The sequence below is a fragment of the Pungitius pungitius genome, chromosome 14, assembly GCF_949316345.1.
Source record: "Pungitius pungitius chromosome 14, fPunPun2.1, whole genome shotgun sequence".
Taxonomy (NCBI): Eukaryota; Metazoa; Chordata; class Actinopteri; order Perciformes; family Gasterosteidae; genus Pungitius; species Pungitius pungitius.
The window spans coordinates 15,805,428-15,817,880 of record NC_084913.1 but is presented as its reverse complement, the minus strand read 5'-3'; the positions used below and the strand labels follow the sequence as shown (position 1 = coordinate 15,817,880).

Below are 12,453 nucleotides of genomic sequence, written 5' to 3'. Positions count from 1 at the left end.
GGCATCGTAAAAAACGTAACATTGGAAGGGGCGTTAACATAAAATAACTATATTCAGTCCCAATCAAGAGTCATGACTCAATATAGTCATCTTGGATCCAGTCATTTATCTTTTCTTTCAAAGAAATCCTGTTGGCTTTTATTGTGAAAAGTGTGGAGCATGTGTGGAGTTTCACTGACGGTAGCGTAGCATTGAATGAGGGGGCTCCTCGCACTGGGCGCAAAAAATATTCTTATACATTATTAAAATGCTGCTTCTCATCTCTTTGTCTAGAACAGCCACATCCAACCGGAATAAAAAAAAACTCTTGTGAAAACTCTTTCTTGGGTTCAGTCAAAGGCCTCGTTCTAAATATTGTTGTAAAACAATGTCTTTGGTCAGGACAGGTGCTGCATTCTCCACGACGAGGTCAATCTGAGTGGTGCTGCACACAAACCCCACGAGGATGAACAGCGCCACCTGGTGGACACTTTAAAACGTCAGGGGAACAATGCCCAATGAAGCCAAAATGCACCACCTGTGACTCGTGTATTTGGCCCTTCCGCCTTGACCCCAGTGTGAGGTCGAGAATGAGCTTGGGGGCGGGGGGCTGATTCTGTCCTCTGTTCACAGCAAATTAAATCCAGTACTGAGTGAAAAGGAGCGCGAGTGGAAAGTAATGGACGGAGAGCAGCATTGATGAGAAAAAAGGGAGGACGGAGAAAGGGGGAGCATTGCAGGACTCCCTCCTAATCTCCCACTGAAAGATGGAGATTAGGCGGAAGGGGGGCCAGGGAGGGAGGAGGGGGGTTGTGGGACAAGGAGAGAGCGGGCTTGATGAGGAGGAAGGGAATGAAAAAGAGGAGGAAGAGCTTGGCAGCCAAGACAAATTCCTCTGGTGCTGATGAGAATGCTAATCTCCTTCCCTCCCTGCCTCCCTCCCTCTTTTTATCCCTCTCTCTTCCCTCCCGTTCCCTCTATCTGTCAGTGGCTGATGTGTTCATCTCAAGACGTGTCCAGCTGCAGTGTGGACGTCTCTCTCTCTCAAGGGCCTGGCCTAGATTAGTGTGTGTATGTGTGTGTGTTTGGTGTGGGTGTGTGTGTGTGTGTGTGTGTGTACGCATATATAAGAGACGATCATGTGCATAAGCTCACCAGTGTGCATAGTTTGAAGGGAGATGTGTGTGCGCGGCTCATCAATTAGAATCGTGGCAAAATTGAGCCGGGAACATCTCCACACCTTGTCCCGAACACACACACACACACACACACACACACACACACACACACACAGTCCTGAGGAAGCACAGACGATTTGACAGATAGCTTTGCATTACTGCCGCTTGAAGCCCTGAATGGCGCCGTCCCCGCGTGTTTCCCCCGCGCCATTAGGGGCTCTGATTGGGTTAGAGCTTTAATAAAGCTGGGAACCCAGGATGCACGGAGATCAGATTCTGCTGGTGCACCACCAGATCATGGAGTGAAGGAGGGGAGGACTTTGTAGGAAGCGTCATTCTTCATGGTGACGTTGAGAACAGAGCTTGAAATAAGAGGTTGCTGTATTTCCCGTTCCCTTGTAACTGCAGGTCGGCGTTAATTGATGTCGTTAAATAGCCATGGGAACAGGGAAACTACAACATGTGATTGGTTGAGACCAGCTCAAGGGCGTCACGCATCGCCTAGCACCGCCGCGCCACGGACGCATCAGAGATGAAAACCGCCAATGGGGAAACCAAATCGACCAGCCAATAGTGTGAGGGATGGACTCGCGCAGGTTTATTAGCGGCGTCCTGGCCACCATCTCAGTGGGCCTTTAATCAAATAAGTTGCAAGAAGTCCGGCGTGGTGATGATCTTTATGCTCAGTAATCCTTACCCGGCTTAAATAAAATAGGAGGTTTTTCTCTTAATTAATCATGAAAATCTCATGAATTTTGACCTCAAGGCCACAGAGGAAACCCTGCTTTTCTCTCCTCATCCGATTTGTACCCCCCCCCCCTCCATTTATCTGCCACCCTTCTTCAGCTCTTCAGGCCTCCTTGCCTTTCTTTTCTTCCTTTACCTTCTTTGTTCTCCTTCCTTTTATCCTATATTCTTTTCTCCCTCCTTGACTGCTCTCTCTCTCTCTCTCTCTCTCTCTCTCTCTCTCCCTCCCGCTGTCCTCGCTAGCTGAAATAATGAGAGAAAACCGAGGAGCTGTGCAGTGACGGGCCGATCGATGATTCCTGCTCCAACAGGCTGAGGGGAGGGCAGTGGGGGAGAGAGGGAGGAATGGAAATGGGAGAAGGACAAAGATAAAACGCCCTGCAGAGAGCCAGTGGTAAAGTGGAGCTTTTTGGTATTGTTTGAGGCGTCGTAGTTTTAAGGGAAAGATCATCAATTCCAAAGCCGCTGCTGAATTAATTGGATGCTTTAGCATTCAAAGACTTTGATCAATCTCACCTTCACCGCCGCCCCCCCGGTTGTATGTAAGCAAGTTTGATAAATATCATGTAATAAGCATGTCGTCTGGTTTGAAAAGCCTGGAAAAGACACACAATCACTTTCCGCCAAACTGCTCGATGGTTTAATTCCTGCAACATTTTTGTCAGTAAAATGTTTTTCTTCTGTCCAAATTCAAATGTTCAAAGTGGCCAGTGTTTCCCCTAGGTTTACAACTTCAGGGCCAACGGGGTAGTCACTCTGGTGCTATCTGCCCCGCTGCTGAGAGCGCCACACGGACATATTCACGACATAATAATGTCAGCGTGGAACTGCCGTACGCAATAACAATAATATGTATAAGACTTTTTCACTGGGCCAGATTGATTGAGCCTTCCTGATTTCTCCGAGCGCTCACGGTGGAGCCGACAGTTGATCCATAAGTAACTGAGCGATCTAGTGTATAGATCCCTGCAGCGAGACCAAGGAGAGCCAGGGGTCAGTAGGTCTGCTGACAGAGCAGCAGGTGCATGCTGTTGCCTCCCAGTTGCCCCACTGCAGGGGGATTGCACAGGCACTGTCCTGCTGTAGGGCATTGCAATGAGAACAGATTGCACTAATCCATATGTTGGGCCGCGCTGCAGGCTGGAGGGATTGGCAGAACATTCCGTTTTTATATAAGCTTGGTGGGGAGAGAAAATAAGACGCTGCCGCTGAGCCGTGCATTTTGGATAAAAGTTTGTCTTGTCATTTGTGGAACCTGGATACGGTAGGGGAAGGTAGTCCTACCCACAGAAGCCTCTGTGGATGGTGGTTCTATCTGATGGAGGTTGTCCCTGTGGTGGTCCTGCCGTACACCTGTTCTGCTACTTGCAATTACTTGAATCATTTCAGTTAGAGAAATTGAGTGTATTGTACATCTTTTACATTGTTGATTCTGTACACATGACATCCATTGCAGTCTGTCCATCCCGGGAGAGGGATCCCTCCTCTGACGTTCTCCCTAAGGTTTCTTCCCTTTTTTCCCCATTGAAGGGTTTTTTCATATTTTGGGGAGTTTTTCCTGTGCCGATGTGAGGGTTTTGGGACAGAGGATGTTGCATGTGTACAGACTGTAAAGCCCTCTGAGGCAAACTTGTAATTTGCGATTTTGGGCTATACAAAATAAAATGAATTGAATTGAATTGAACCCAGCCCCTTACCAACGGCTCCCTGCAACCTGCGGCTCAGTTACATGTGACGCACCCCCAAGTTGGCATATTTTTGAGTATGCGTTGTGCAAATTAAAAAACAAGTACTGCTGCCAAAAGTCAAAAGACGGTGCCAACTAGACCACTGCATGTGCCGTGGTCACTCTATCCCCACCACATCTATCAGGACAAACAAAGCAGAAAGCCGATGGGAAAGTAGTAAAGCCCGCCTCTTCCTGGATTTGATTGGCTGACATAACATTGACGAGAGTGTTAAACCTTTGTGGGTGTCTAAAGGTTACCAGCTGTGTCAGTGAAAGGCACCATGGGAAAACATTATTCCAGCTGGTGACGCATCTCTCCAAACGTGGTAACAATCCCCTATGGGTTTGTCTCTCAAACTCCTCTCATAATAGACAAAGAAATCAGATCAATTGTTGTCATAAGACCGATTGATACGTGAAGCTTTAAATTAGTATCGGGTGTCAAAAGTGAGACAGAGTCAGACCAAAAGTACATCTTCAGCAAGACAATCATTGCGGAGAAGGTTAAAAGTTATAGCGTGCACGTGTTTTCAGAGTGGAGTAATCTGCAGGCAGTCGGCGTGCCAGTAATGCCCAAAATATTAATACAGACCCCCACTGAATGATTGTAGACCTGAGAGCGGCCTGCAGAGAAAATGACTCCTAATAAAGCCTTATTATGCTGATTGAGCGCGCCGCGCGGCTCGACCCGTCGCAGGTCCATTTGGGTGAAACTCACGTCCCACCCTCCACAGGTCTCCAGCAGCGCCACCCTGGAGGGCAAAGGTCAGCTGAAGTTTACCTCGGGCAAGTGGAGCCCCCACCACAACTGCAGCCAGCTGGCCACAGCGAACGACACGGCCATACGGGGCTGGGACCTCCGCACCATGAGGTGAGCTCTCTGCCTTCTTTCTGCATAGTCAGTTTAGTAACACCTCTTGCTTTACCTTTTTCTATTTCCAAATATGAGACACTGCAAATACATGCAATGGTATGAATAGCTATCATTGAAGGGAATGAGAACCTCTCTTCCAACGTATTGATCATTTGTTCTCGAAATGTGAAGAAGATAGTTGAGTTAAAAACCAGATCTGTGCAATGATACCTTGGTTAACAACCAAGTGCCAGGAAGAAGACTTTAAAAGCATTCATTTAAACTTTTAAAGCATTGATTTCTGAGCTTTGCCACTAGTATTAGCATACTTTTTATTTTAAACACATGCGCCTGGCTTAAAAACCAGCAAAATGTTCACCACCAGTCTGTATCTAAATCTGACAGCAGTGAGTTGTGTTGGAGTCGTGCGAGTTAAACTCTCGCAGCTTAGTCATTTCAGCGTGTGTTTACACATAATTACAAGATAATTCAGTAAAGTACATGGAAATATTCATTTAATTTGCCTCATCATGCTGAGGGAAAGTACTGCAGATCTGTTGAATGCTGTATGATTTAGAAAAGCCCCTCTGAAAAGCTCTTCCATTTAGATCTATAGTAAACACATATGTATATATATGTATATGTATTTTATATATATACATATATATATACATATATATGTATATATGTATATACATATTATGAGCCAGTTCTGACACAGCTGGAGTGATACCGCTAAAATGATATGATCACATGCACACCTGTAGCAACAACAGACAAGGCGGGCTGGAGGTATTCTACACTAGTTTGGAGCTACTCGCAGCATCTGCAGAGCCAACGTTTCCAGCTGTGGCAGAAGCAAAACCTCAAAAGATGCTTCAAATAAAAAATTTAGTTCAAGGTGAAGAAGATTCAGCTTTAATAGTAAAATATCTGCCATTTCTTACAAATGAAACACATTAACTCCAGTTACCAATTAACTATCACACTGTGCCTTTTGTCAGGCAGAGGCCTCACTTTGCCATGCTTTACAATGTCCGTGCACCCCCTGTTGTAGTGTGTGTTTTGTCTGCCTGCCCGTGGTTGTCCATGACACTAATGGAGTGTGCACTGCTCCTCAGCACATGATGAAGTGCGACTCGGCGAAGCATTAATGTTCCTGCTTGACACGGAGCATGTGTACTACCACACATTAACCTTGTAGCTGCAGGTTATCAACTACCCACCTTCCAACCTCTGGCTGTGTGTGTGTGTGTGTGTGTGTGTGTGTGTGTGGGTGGGTGCTGTGTGTGTGTGTGTGTGTGTGTGTGTGTGTGTGTGTGTGTGTGCGCTGTGGCTGTGTGTGTGGGTGCTGTGTGTGCATTCCCTGCGTCGCTCAGGTATGTGATGAGTGAGTGTGTGTGTGTGTGCTCTCCAGGAGGAATGAGAATCGCCTCGTTATCCAACGCAATGACCACGGCGGCACGTCAGAGCGATGAGGAAGGGGAGGGGGGGCGTACATTTACAAGATCACAAGCCCGGATATGATAGTTGAATCATTGATATCACTCCCCATCAGCCACAGCAAATTACCGAGTTCCTGCACGCTCTATTTTGGCCGTTTCCCTCCTGCTGTGCTGTTTTGAAAGATGCAACAGCGCTGATTTGGCCGTGGGCACAAAGGGAAGGAGGGGGCGGCTGCACAGCCTCATCTCCGATGTGACAGGGTGCTCAAAGATACCTTTTGCATTGTTTTTATCTATTTCACCTAAAACTCAGCTGGTATCTTAGTAACGTTGGGATCTAGGCTGAAATGCAAAGTATAGCTCACTGTTCTGTTTTTTTTTTTTGTAACGACTTGTCTTGTGCCTGTAAAGGGTAGGATGAGGCAACACCGTTTTATTTATTGAGCTCCAATCACACATAAAGCCATTCAAAGTGATTTACTGTGAGGCCCTTTATGATGGCTCTAGTGCATACACACACACACACATCACTGTATCGTCTCGTTAAAAAAACAAAAGAGACTCAATGTTGGATACCATCCACATAGCCCGCACCATTGCATATCTCTATTTGAAATATAAGTGAAATAGTGATATTTTTTTATAGTTAATTTAGTTTGTATGGTTTATATATTATATACAATAAGCGTAGTGCTTTCTCATCACTACTGACTCTCTGCACCATGAGCCTTTTGACCCTGTGCGGTTGTTGCTGTGTTTAAAAGCATTCAGCTGAAAGTCACCAAATAACACGGTCACCTGTCGCTCGGAAACGGTGCTTCTGTAGAACTATTCGGTCTGTTGGTCGATTATATTGAGAAAAACATTAGCAAAAAAAAATCAGTAATGAATACAAACGCGTGTTTACATAAATCAAATGTTACACCAACTAAATGTCGAAAACAAACATTAATATGTACTTTCGAATAGCCTCAAGTGATAGTATAGTAAAAAAATCTAATGTTTCCATGTTTTTTGTCATTTATCCTAGTAAGAGATTAGCCGAATGAATCCCTCAGTCCAAGGTTCTACACATCAGCCAAGGGCATGGTGTGTGTTTGTGTGTGTTCACGCGTGCATGTGCGTGCACATGTGTGAAGTGCTTTCCAGTGTAAAGCTTGCAAGTGGGAATGAGCGATGAGTCCCATTTGTGTGTGTGTGTGTGTGTGTGTGTGTGCGCGCACGTCTGTTTGAGTAAGCGACTCACATGTGACAAGTGCCTGCGTGCTTGCCCCTGTTTGCTCTGTGCCCTGTGTACCTTTCTGCTTTGGCGTGTGTGTGTGTGCACGTGTGGTGTGCTCATGCCTGCACCCAGATGTGTGTGGGTCCAGTTGGTGTGGCAGCTGTGTGATGGCAGCCCCTCCACACGCTCCACTGCCTCCTCAGACGACCTCTGAGGTGTCCCCTCTTACCCGCGCACACACACACACACACATTCCATCGTGTCCTCTCCTCCTTTCATTCCCGAGGCTCGTCCCCCGGTCTGCCAGCCCAATGACGGGCGCCCTGCTCTGAAGTCAGGACAGGGAGAGCAGCCCAGCAGTAGCAGCCTCCTTTAGTTAGTCATCTAACACCCTGGAGAGGAGCGCAGTGTCTTCAGCACCCCCGTCTCCCAGATACACAGTGCTTTCAAAAAATAAAATAACACTGCTTATGAAAGATACATGGATCCTGTTCTAGTTTGTACCGATGTAATATGCAGCATTATGTAAATTATTCAATATGCCGCTCCACTATTGGGGACAGAAAGCGGTGTTTAATGGAGAAACTCCCGACACATTTTAACTCCTTTTCTGCCCGCTTTTGTTACTGAACCTTTTACATACAAATGTAATCCCTGTTGTACAGAGGACGCAGTTCAGATGTTTTGTTATTTTTCAGGAATGCATGTTTTAGGACTCAACTTTCAATAAACCTTGGAGTGACATTTTTGGGGGGGGCGCAGACGATATGATCGACTGGGATTAGGGGTGGACGCTATGGCCGACGGGGGGAGGGGGGGGGGGGGGGGTGAACGCTACTGCTGACGGTTGAAGAGGAACCTACGCGGCTCGGACTGAAGTCCATTTTCTTTTTTTTGCGTGAGAAATTGGATGTGTGGCGGCAGTGCGTCACTAACGACCGAAATGAGTGACTTGAGAGCCGTGATGTTTTAAAAGGTCGTATTTCATGTCACGGGGCGTCAATAGTTTTAAAGAGGTTAATTGATGAGAAAATACCCAGAATAAGATATTCTGATGATGTCAGTATGGCTGCTGCAACCCATTTCAAAATATCACACAATAATTAGTGCTGTCAAATGATTAAAATATTTAATGGCGATTAATCACATTCATGTCTTAGGTAACTCAAAATGAATCACAATTTATCGGAAATTTGTATCTATTCCAAATGTGCCTTCCTTTTATTTTTTTCCATCTTTTTTTCATCTTAATGCTCTTCATCAACATGGAAAAGTGGATTGGCTTGCTTTATGCAAATATTTTATTTTACTGGAAAACTACATTGCCAAACAAGTTTGCTGTGAACAAAGCAGTCAGGCATCAATGAACCGAAGCAGTGAGGTTACCAATAAAAGGTAAGCCTGCTTTTTCTTTGCTTTCAGCAGCTACTCAAACAGAAGTATGTTGAGATTTCCCCCCCAAAAAAAGAAACCGTTAATCTTGCGATAAAAATGCAATATATTTAACTGCTGATACGCATATACATACATGTATACATTCATTCAGTGCAAATTAAAAGTGCAATGTTTTTTTAATCTTTTATAGTGGAAACAAACTAAAGCAGTTGATTATCTGCGGCCCGTGTGCAAAACACTCCTCATGCAAAAAACATGTTATTGAGAACTATAAGTGACAAACACTTTCTTATTGTAACAACTGGGTTTACTATAGGGGGGAACGGAATGACCCACAGACACTGGTTCACCGTCGGAAATAGTTTTTATTGTGTTTCTCCGGCTTGCTCTCGCCTCCACCAACCACTCTCACTCGCTCCCGTCCCTCTTAAGTAGACCGGGAAGCATTCATTCAATTGTTCTCAGCTGGAGGTTCATTACCTCCAGCTGTCACCATTCCCGGAGCCACTCCCCCTCTCTCTCCCTCTGCAGCCGAGCCGAAACCACGCCCGCCACCACATACCCCCACCGCCCGACTTAGGCCGGGGAGCCGTCCGGCCTAGCTTACTCCCCCCCCCCTCCCTCCAGAGGGCGAGAGAGGAAGTCCGCCACGACCATCTGCGTCCCCGGCCTATGGACCACCTTGAAGTTAAAGGGCTGCATGGCCAGATACCACCGAGTGATCCGGGCGTTAGTATCCTTCATGCGGTGGAGCCATTGGAGCGGGGCGTGGTCCGAACAGAGGGTGAATGAGCGTCCCAGGAGGTAGTAGCGCAGGGAGCCCACCGGATGGCCAGGCACTCCTTCTCCACCGTGCTGTACCTGGCCTCCCTCTCTGACAGCTTCCGGCTGATGTAAACCACGGGGCGGTCGACCCCCCCCACCTCCTGGGACAAAACGGCCCCCAGCCCTCTGTCCGATGCGTCGGTCTGCAGGACAAAAGGGAGAGAAAAGTTAGGTGTGTGGAGGAGCGGCTCCCCACAGAGAGTCTGCTTCACAGTCTCAAACGCCCGCTGGCACTGCTCCGACCACTGGACCGGATCTGACGCACCCTTCCGGGTCAGGTCGGTCAAGGGGCTGGTGAGGTCCGCAAAGCCGGCGATGAACCGTCTGTAGTAACCTGCCAGCCCCAAAAACCGCCTCACCTCTTTTTTCGTCTTGGGGCGTGGGCAGGCCGCAATAGCTGCCGTCTTGTCTACCTGAGGGCGCACCTGCCCCCCCCCCCAAGTGGTACCCCAGATACCGTACCTCCCTCCGTCCAACTGCACACTTCCCCGGGTTGGCGGTGAGCCCGGCCCGCCTCAACGACGCCAGCACCGCGTCCACCCGCAGCACCTTGTCCATGAGGCGCTGGAATGTGGCCGGGGCACCGAACAAGCCAAAGGGAAGCATGGTAAATTGGTACAAACCATACGGAGTGGAGAAAGCCGTTTTCTCTCTGGACTCTGACGACAGGGGAATCTGCCAGTAGCCCTTAGTCAAATCCAGGGTCGTAAAGAAACGTGCAGTGCCCAGCCGGTCCAGGAGTTCGTCGACCCGGGGCATTGGGTAGGCATCGAATCGTGATACGTCATTCACCTTGCGATAGTCCACGCAGAACCGCACGGCCCCATCTTTCTTGGCCACCAGAACGATGGGGCTGCACCAGGCGCTGTTGGACTCTTCTATTACTCCCATCTCCAACATAGCCGCCAATTCTTCCCGAACTACTTTTCTTTTGTGTTCGGGCAGTCTGTAGGGTCGTGACCTCACAGTAACACCCGGGGGAGTCTCGATTCTGTGCATTATCAGGTCGGTCCGGCCTGGCAGGGGGGAGAACACATCAGCAAACCGCTTCTGCAACTGGGCCACGTCTGCCCTCTGGTCCTCAGAGAGCCGGGCCTCACACGGGAGCGGGGTGGGATTGGCCGCTTTTGGCACCTCCGGCCCCAGGTCCTCTCTTTCCGATACTGTGGAAATCAGAGAAACAGACTCCGCCTCCCTCCAGGCTTTCAGGAGGTTCAGGTGGTATATTTGTGTAGCACCGCCCCTGTCAGACCGCACCACCTCATAATCGACATCCCCCACCCGGCGTGTGACCTCGAAGGGCCCTTGCCACTTAGCCAGGAGTTTTGAGTTGGAAGAAGGAAGTAATACAAGTACCTTTTCTCCCGGTGTGAATTCTCGCAGCCTGGCTCCTCTGTCGTACAGCCGTTGTTGTCGTTCCTGGGCCTGGAGCAAATTCTCCCGTGACATCCTACCCAGTGTGTGGAGCTTTGCTCTCAGGTCCAGGACGTACTGGATCTCGTTCTTACCGGGGCTCGGACCTTCCTCCCAGCTTTCTTTAATAAGGTCCAGCACCCCTCTTGGTGATCTGCCAAACAAAAGTTCAAAGGGAGAAAACCCGGTGGAGGCCTGGGGGACCTCCCGAACTGCAAACAGCAGAGGATCAAGCCATTGGTCCCAATTACGTTCATCTTCGCTAATAAATTTACGGATCATAGACTTCAGCGTCCTATTCATACGTTCCACCAACCCGTCAGTCTGGGGATGGTAAACGCTTGTGCGGACCGACTTAATGCCTAGTAACCCGTAAAGTTCTCTCAGTGTGCGCGACATGAACGAGGTGCCCTGGTCTGTTAGAATCTCTTTCGGGATTCCAACCCGGGAGATGACCTGAAACAGAGCCTGCGCGACGCTCTTTGCAGAGATATTGCGCAATGGCACTGCCTCCGGATATCGTGTTGCGTAATCCATGAGGACCAACACAAAGCGATATCCGCGTGAGCTCCGGTGAAATGGCCCGATTAAATCCATGCCGATTCGCTCGAACGGAACCTCCACCAAAGGCAGAGGCCGCAACGGGGCCCTCGGAATGGCTGGTGAATTGACTAACTGACATTCCGGGCAGGACGCACACCAGCGGCGCGCGTCTCCCCGGATGCCTGGCCAATAAAATCGGGTCATTATCCGGTCTAGTGTCTTCCCGTATCCCATGTGACCCGCCATCGGATTATGGAAAATGATTTTCCGTGATTTCCCTGATTACGGGAAATGATTTTCCGCCTGGAAAATCATTTCCCGGCGGCTTTTCGGCACCAGCAACTGGGTGTTTTCCTCCCCCGACCGAGTGTCACGACTCACTCTATACAGCCTGTCCCTAATCAACGAAAAGTGCGGATACGACTGTGCTGCGTCAGGGCGCACCAGATGACCATCAACTTTTATCACTTGGTCGTAGGCTGAGCGTAGAGTATCGTCACGAGACTGCTCGAGTGGAAAATCTTCCATGGAGCGGAACTCGGGAACCGCCGGAGTCTCCACGGGAGGCTCCGCCGGTTCCCCCTCCCCCTCGGCAGCGTCGGACGACCTCGCGTCACCGCTGAGCACCGCACACGTACCGCATATCCCTGTCGGCCGTGAACGCACCCCCGCAGCCTGCCCCATTAGTGTGTTAAATCCCTCCCAATCCGTTCCCAAAATTACGGGGTGCGTCAGGTGGGAGCTAACCGCGACCTTTATCCTATATTTTTTTCCCCTGGACCTAAGTTCTACGGATACCATGGGATACTCGTGAATGTCCCCGTGCACACACCTAATCCTCACCCGCGATGCCTCCACCAATGCCCCGGGCCGAACCAGGCTCTGATGGATCATAGACTGTGAACAGCCCGAATCAATCATCGCCTGGCGTATACCCCCCTGGATTCTTACCGGAACGCGGTACGTCGCTCCCGGGCCGGGGGAGGGTGCTGGGGCGCCGGCAACCCGGATCACCTGCCCCACCTCCATCAGCGGGCAATCTCTCCGGAGGTGTCCCGGCTGCCCGCACCTCCAGCACGCCTGCCCTGGCGTTTGAGACACTCCCCGTGGGTTGGGAATGGCGC

At 49.2% G+C, this 12,453-nt stretch overlaps 1 protein-coding gene across 2 annotated transcripts in view; it reads left to right on the top strand.

Annotated features, from left to right (window-relative positions):
* Positions 1-12,453, top strand: part of eipr1 (EARP complex and GARP complex interacting protein 1) — a 42,929-nt gene that overhangs the window by 16,602 nt on the left and 13,874 nt on the right. For both annotated transcript variants that reach the window (XM_037486726.2, XM_062557376.1), the window contains one exon: positions 4,368-4,504. In XM_037486726.2, coding sequence (XP_037342623.1) covers positions 4,368-4,504 — 137 coding nt within the window. The remainder of the gene's footprint in view (positions 1-4,367; positions 4,505-12,453) is intronic.